Below are 7,759 nucleotides of genomic sequence, written 5' to 3' on the forward strand. Positions count from 1 at the left end.
TGCATGCAATTATTTAATTTATATGCTGTAGAGTTGCTTAATGTCAAATTGTCCTAATAACAGCTTCACCACTTGGATGGGATTTTATATTTAAACCTAGCGTTAGATATGTTAATATAGATACATGTATTTAAATTATATAAAATAAAAATAAAACGGGGTAGAGTCCATAAATTCCATGTATGGAGTTTGAACTCTCCCAGACTTCCTAACAAACCCACAAACCCTTCAAAGAAGCTGTCACTAGGGCACACAAGGCAACAGGAAAGTATGCACATGGAATGGGTCAAATCCCAAAGCAATCCCCAGAAGGCTTATTAGGTAAACATCACTCTAGCCATTCACTTATCCATCGAAGTCAAGCCAATTTGTTCATTTCTTCACTCCTTTTCTATATATGAACACACCCATATGTTCTCTTTCATTCTGCAACAAGACCACCTTAAAACACAGAGAAATGGGAGGCTGTTTCTCTTGCAGATCATCTTCTACCTTCAACACTGTCCGTGTGGTTCATCAAAATGGTTTTGTGGAGTACTTTGAGGGGCCTATTTCAGTAGGCCAAGTCACTAGTGGTTTTGGTAATCCCTCAAAGCACTTTGTCTGTACTGCACTTCAGCTTCTTTCTCCTTCCTCAAAGCCATTAAACAAAGACACACTGCTTCAACCAGGCCAAGTTTACTTCATGCTTCCATTCTCGATTCTGCAATCTGATGCTTCTTCTCCTGTAGACATGGCTTCTCTTGCAAAGAGGCTCACAAAGAAGGCAAAAGTCAAACCTTGTAAGGATAGTGATTCATCAATTGGTTGGAGTTCGCCTTCTAGGAGTCCCGGTAAGGTTGGTGTGGCAGATCAGATTGTTGTGAGTTACGGAGGAGGACGAGGCCCTTGCAGAGTGAGGCCATGGAAACCAATCTTGGACACTATCAGAGAGATTTCCTTCAATAGGAGAGAGTCTGATTTACAGGAAAATAACTGATGTTTTCAAGAGCTTAGATTGTGGGGTATGAGCGCTTTTACAGAGTCACTTTTTATTATGACGATGTTGGGTTAAAGTCATATTAGAAGCTCAGAATCAAGTGAAGTGAATTTTGTGAATTGTGAGTAACCTGTATAAATTTATGGGGTAGAAAATCACTGAAAGTGTCCTGCTTCTGATGTCTGTAAATTTTGTTCTATTTTATAAACAACTAGTTAGGGATGTTTTTATATTCAGTTTTAGTTTAGTTTGAGGATTGCTTCGTCTGAAACAATGGCCCAATTTTGTGGTTTTCTTTCTTTTTCTTGAACGTTGGTGGCGGTAGGTACTTTTCCAACTAAGTAGGTACTTTTCCACCTAATAACAAAACTGATATTGGATTATTGGTAGGATTTAGGGGTTCTTTGGTCTAAGGGATGGTCGTAGAATTCATTTCCCGTTAGATAAAGGACTTTGTATTCTTCTGACATTAATTGAATATTTTACCGTCATAATTTTTTAATTTTTATGAAAGAAGTAATTGTTGTTTAGAATTTGAGATTAAAACCAACTATAATTAAAGTCAATTACCTGTTTTCAACCAAAAATATAAAAAAAAAATTACAGATAAAGATTAAAAAGAAATTGCCGAAAAGTGAATTTTACATCACTTCTTATAGCTCCTAACAGTATAATATGCTCCTCTCGTTCCATGTATAAGGTATTTTTTCACACAGATTAAAAAAATCTTAAAATATATTAACTCTCCTATTTATAAAGTATTTTTTCATACAAACTAAGAAAAACCTAAAATGTATTAAATCTCTATTAAAATATAATAACTTTTCAACTTTATCACTATTATACACCTTTCAAAGAAAAACAATTATCTAAAGTATAATAAATGAAGAGTAAAATAGTATTTTATTTTAAAAATTTAATAAAGTGACCTATAAATGAGACTAAGAAAAACCTTCTTTTTCTGCTTTGTAAATAGACCAGAAGAGTAATGCTCAGGTAAAATTTGAAAAAATATTGTAAAAAATTAAATTAAAACAATATTGGGGAAAAAGAACAAAACTTAGAATCTGCAATTTTTCTTCCACAATCTGCAGCTTTTCTTTCATGTTCCCCAAATATTGTAAACAAGAAAAGATACTCTAAACTTTAGCCTTCATCAATTTTTATACAATTATGAGAATAAAAAGGAAAGGAAGAGTGTGTGGGTGTAAGCCAGGATCAAGTCGAAGATGTGTGTAAGTTGGCCCAAAAAAAAAGAAGGTTGAAGATGTGGGAAGCTGGGGAAATCAAGTAAATACTGGTGCTGTACATTCAATGCCTTATATTCGGCTTCAGCAGCTTCACAAATCTCCAATTTTGGAGAATCAGAATTAATCTCTTTTCTTCTCTCTAATCACTGTGAGGAAATTGATGAGACGAAATTAAGAGGACCCTTTCTCATTGAGGATACAGAAGTATAATAATTACAGGGCAACGATGGGGGCAGATGGGACCCACTTCTCAATTGGTGAGCATTCCCAGCCACCTTCCTTGCTATGAAACACAACAAAATGTTTAGGAATCCAATTTTCTCCTCTTGCCTCTCTTTCTCTCGCCAGTTTCCTCTGGTTTTCCTCCACAGATTTCTTTGCTTCTCTTGCTTTATCCCATTCTTTGTTCATTATGGCTTCGCTAAGCTCACTCCAAACCAGGGCTGACTCTGTTGGCTTCACACTCTGATCCACAAGAGAATCTCATGTCACATTCAAACACAATGCCAAAAATGGAACTGTTTTATGAGTGAGGAGTGCGAAAATGCCTTTTCGTACACCTAAATTCTAATGTCATTGTGAAAAACTAAAAAGAAAAGAAAAGCCTTTATTTACAGATACCTTCATGAAAGATTGAAGAACCATGGAAGTCCATGCATTTGTTAACAGAACTGTTATGTTTGAATAAATTAAAAGGAAAAAAAAATTGTTTTCTTCCATAAAGGACCAAGTGTTCTTGGAACTTTTATCTTCCCTATCAGAAAATCTTTTTGCAGGCCAACCTAGAAATTCTTGGTTCATAAAAGAGAAGACATGGAGGTAAAAAGATCAAGAGGAATGGAGATGGAGAATATGAATTTGTAACCTTTGGATCGCGGACAATTGGAGCTTGGAGCCCTGAAATGACTTCATTTGCATCATATATCACTTTAACCTTCCTATTACTTGTGTCCGTTATTGTCACAGTTCTGCATTATGAAAGTGGATAAGAAATACCGCATTATCCAATTACTACAATCAAGTACTTCATAGTTACGACCACTATCACTGCTTTCACACAAAGAGAAAGGCATGAAGTCTCAGAATTCACAAAGATGCTCTAAAGGAACATACCCATCCCAATGACCATCCACTTCATAGAGAACTTTTGACGACGATGAATTGAGGATCTTCCCTTTGATCAATCTACGGCTTCCCCCAAGTCCTAGAAAAGAATTGCTTTTGTAGGTTAACTCTGCCACCAGGCCAGTCTCCAGACACCGAATATTAACATTTCCAACCCAATCAACGTCAGGGACCGGAAGAATTCTGATTAGAAGGTGAGGACAATTCATTTCATATGTTTCTCTATGATTAAGGAGCTTCAGCTGCCGTTTACCAAGGACTTGAGCCTCCACTGTAGTGCCTGTACATTTGGTTGGAATAAAAAACCATTGATAGACAGGTCAAATTATTGCTAACAAAGTTAGTAAGAGGCCAGTATCAGACTTTAATTTGCTTTTATGGAATACAACTTAACATTAACCTCTTAAGCCTCTTTAGTATTCGGTGTCAATTTCAATATAGGAAATCTCAGTCATTACAACATTAATAAATACGTGATAGAATGTATAGTGAACTAATATGAGCAGAAGAAATGTCTTAAAAAGAAGGCTTTCAGGTTTCACTTTCTTGAAATTTGTGGCGAAGAAAACGCAAAATGTCAAATAAGATCAATTATGGATTCTTTCTGAATGTTATGGTGGTGGACTGTATGACAATTCAGAAGCTTCGCAAATAAAGTTGAAGAAGAGGACAAAAAATTTTGGAACGAGAGGCCTTGGAAATATCAAGGATCATTCATCCTAAAAGCACAAACTTTTAAATAAAAGTTAACGAATATCTCTAACAAGAACAGCTCTGTGCTTTTGGTCCTTTGCCTTGAATGTATAGATATACTTGAATTCCTGATTTATATGAATGAAAATAGTTAGCTAGTATAAGCTTATTACTGAAGCAGATTATCACTACGTCTATTAGGAATTGAAGAAGAATATTTATGATTCTATTAAAAAAGGTCAAGATACCATAAAACTTTGGACTAGGTTGTTGGCACCATGTCATCTCTATGTTCTCCTTCTCATCCGTTGCATGTAGGGCAGAAACGGGAGGATGGTGTGAAACCTGCAAACATGTAAGCCCACGGTTCAGTAATCTTACTAGATTATCATCAATCAATTGCTTGGCCAAGGGGACAATTATTTTATGAAGAAAAGCTGCTCAAAGAGGGTCATACTCATATCAGATTAGAGCCTGTAACGAATTTCTAATAAATCGAACAAGATGGAGACATATCCTCGGTTACAACGCTGACTGAATACTAAAATAACAAATAGAAATTTCGAAACTACGGAATACCCGGAAAAAAAAAAAAAAAAAAAAAAAAACAAGGCATGAACTTCGTGTAAAGATGGAGAAACAAGCAAAATGAAGGAGGGAAAGCAAGAACCTGTTCTAGCAGGACATTGAGATTTGCCCGAGAAGCGTGGTGGGTCTCCCCAAGAATGGGGTTATAAGGAGCAAGTAAAGTTGTAGGGCGAGTGGTAGAGATGCACCATGCAACCACAGATGTGAACCTATCCACTGGATTCTGCTCTCTGTTGCATTGGCCTAGCAAGTCTGAAGCTGTGCAGTATACAGACTCGCCATAGCACTGAAGTTGTGACTTTGGAAAATTAAACAGAGGCGGCAGCTGCACGCAGCAACTATCAGCAACAGAAATCTTCACCTCGGTAATGCAATACGTACTAAATAATTTTGTTTTTATATGATATACTGATTATATATTTTTATTGCAAGATTTATTTATTATGAGAAATATTTGTTAATTGATTTTGTCAATAATTATTCTTGGAAAATTAGGAAATATTTGAAATGGAGAAAAGAAAATCCTTTCTTCATTTCACATACTCAAAACCAGTTATACGATATCTATCTATTATATTATTATTTTAGTGCCTGTCTTTTTCAACTTTTAGTATTTTTTTCTAAAACTTTTTATTAAAAAAAAATTGTAAAATTACAAAGGGAGTATTTGGATATCCTCAGAAGTACTTTTTAAAAGCATTTTTCTATAAATCAAAAAATTCCTCTACATATTTATTTCGCATATCATAAAATTATTTTAAAACCATAATTTGGTTTCTATTCAAACACCCCCAAAAACATTTTTCTTCTATCTTATCTGGGAATATTCTATGAAGCCCTGTTAAAGGAAAAGATAAAAGCAAAAAAAAAATCTTCAAATTATATTTTTTGTAATTTAATTATATAAAATTTTCACTTTAATCCCAATAATTATGAAAGAAAAAAAAATTAAAATCCCTTTTCATTTTGTGAAGTTGATGATCTAATTCTGTCACGGTATCATGCATTTTATCCAAAATTTAATGTCAAATTTGCAGCTTGCGGACTTGGTTATCATTTCACTTTCAGATACCACTAATTCACATTTTATAAGTTTAATATTTAAAAAAAAAAATCTGTAACGACACTTTTATATTAAAAAATATATTCCAATTAAAAGACAAGAAGTTACTATTGGCCCAAAAAAAGAAAATAAAAAAGACGAAGTTACTTGGAAGTGAGTGAGATCAGATCCAGGCCGCATATTCTTAAACAGGCTTAATATCCGTTGCAAGAGACTAGGGCCTCTATAAGCCGCATCCGTGTCTCCTAATGAGAATGGCTTCGTCAGGATCACTTTTATTTCCTCCTTGCTGTTGCTTACCTGCTCCCCACCCAAAAATATATAATTACTTTATTTTTGCCAATCCAAAAAAGAAGAGGAGGAAAAAAACAACGTAAAGCATCAAAACATTTAGCAAGCGCCTTTCTTGTATTTTTTGATTATTAAATTAAATCACAATCCATTAAAAGATGCACTATTTTATTTTTTATGTTGATATTAATTTGGTGGAGAATCATATTTCACCTCCGCTCCGCATTATTATTATTCAAATCAATCTGGACAAAGAACGTTCACGCATATGGAATTTCATTTGGGACCTATTAAAATCAAATATATATACTTTTAAATGCATAACCCTTTTTCTCCTTTTGACCTGCAACTTTTAAAGGCTCAGCGACAATTTCGTACTGTCATGTATTATTTATTTTACTTGTCCCGTTGTGCATGTTACATAAAAATAATCGCCACCAAGCTTGCCTGTGAAAATATTATTATATCGAAACCGAGGCTTGGGCCGATTTTTATTCTCCAAGTGGCATTATCATAAAACATTGAAGAAGGCCGTTCACATCCAATCTCATAAAATAACTACTACTTACAATAAAATAACAAGTTCGGTAATGATTCATGGCTATTAAACAGGGAATGACCCTATAGAGTAATAGTCAATTTAAAGTAGAAAATAAATTTACGTAAAAAAAAAAATACATATAGTACAAAAATGTTTGATGCTTTGAGATTCCCGATTTCTCGTAGTTAATTGTTTTTTTTTTTTTGTTTTTCTCTTTAGTCAGCGATGACTACAATCTTTTTCTGGCCGAAGCACCCATTTGACGAAGAAATTGCGCGTAAACGAGAATCATTTGAACTCATAAATCGAAGACAAATCCAAACACAGTCTGGCATTTCCATGAATGTTTGTAAACAAACTAATTTAGGGCAAAAAAAAAAAAAAAAGGCTGGTGGAAGGTCAAAGAGAGGAGTGGGAACTGAGGAGTGAGAACACTTCTTTTGACTCCAAAAAAATAAAAGAGAAGTTCGTTTTATATTTGCGGCCGGAGATTTTTTGCAAATGCGTTTCTGGAAAAGTACGGGGCAGATAGTATTCTGAAAGGATGCTTCCTTAAATGAAAATTGAAATGATCTTTACTTAGCGTTAAGCAAACGAAAACACGAAACAGAAAAATAGGATTAATTAAGAGCCAGCCAATCAAAACAAATAAAGTAACCGGCCAGCCTCTGGCCATTTTCGTCGCATCGCTTTCACATTTCCAGAGGAACAAAACTTTTCCAGAAAACAGCGAGGCTTTTCGAAAGACGATCAAAGAAATTAAACGAATTCGAATAAAGATTAGAAACGAACAAACAAATCATCTAAAAAGAATGAATAAAACAGGAGAGACCAGAGAACGCACCATTTGAGAAGATGGAGAAGAAAGGCAGGAATCGCTGCAGATTGAGAGCCGATTCCGATGACGATTACGAAGACGAGAAAGAGTGCTTTTTTAGAGCTTCGATTTCTGAATCGAAAGGGGATGGCGCTTGTGAATAATATGAATATGATTTGTCTGTGGGCTTTGTGGGGTCTCAACGAGACTGCCAAGCACGCGGTGCGGGGGTTTTTATGTCCTCCTATGTATACCCACACGTTAGTCCGCATCATCCTTTTAGGCTCTTTTCATAAAATTACATTGTTGCCCTTGAGAATGTTTTTGGACAAACTCAATTCTGATTACTCCTCTCCGAATTTAAAACACCTAATACCTTAACATAAATTAATGAAATTAGTTTAAATTGGTT

At 34.8% G+C, this 7,759-nt stretch overlaps 2 protein-coding genes across 2 annotated transcripts; one reads left to right on the top strand and one right to left on the bottom strand.

The window, feature by feature from the left end:
• Positions 1–381: 381 nt before the first annotated feature.
• Positions 382–1,069, top strand: LOC114711166 (uncharacterized). The gene has a single exon (XM_028895521.1). The coding sequence runs from the start codon at positions 398–400 to the stop codon at positions 977–979; it is 582 nt and encodes a 193-aa protein (XP_028751354.1). The 5' UTR covers positions 382–397; the 3' UTR covers positions 980–1,069.
• Positions 1,070–2,434: 1,365 nt separating this feature from the next.
• LOC114711173 (oxysterol-binding protein-related protein 4C-like) lies at positions 2,435–7,456 on the bottom strand. Its single transcript, XM_028895528.1, has 7 exons — positions 7,375–7,456; positions 5,846–5,998; positions 4,718–4,960; positions 4,296–4,392; positions 3,343–3,634; positions 3,095–3,197; positions 2,435–2,694 (listed from the first exon to the last, which is right to left on the bottom strand). Exons 1-7 carry the CDS (start codon positions 7,375–7,377, stop codon positions 2,443–2,445), a joined length of 1,143 nt encoding a protein of 380 aa, XP_028751361.1. The 5' UTR covers positions 7,378–7,456; the 3' UTR covers positions 2,435–2,442.
• Positions 7,457–7,759: the final 303 nt, after the last annotated feature.

This window comes from Neltuma alba, unplaced genomic scaffold (assembly GCF_004799145.2).
Source record: "Neltuma alba isolate B1F8T4 unplaced genomic scaffold, ASM479914v2 tig00011281_pilon, whole genome shotgun sequence".
NCBI classification, from domain to species: Eukaryota; Viridiplantae; Streptophyta; class Magnoliopsida; order Fabales; family Fabaceae; genus Neltuma; species Neltuma alba.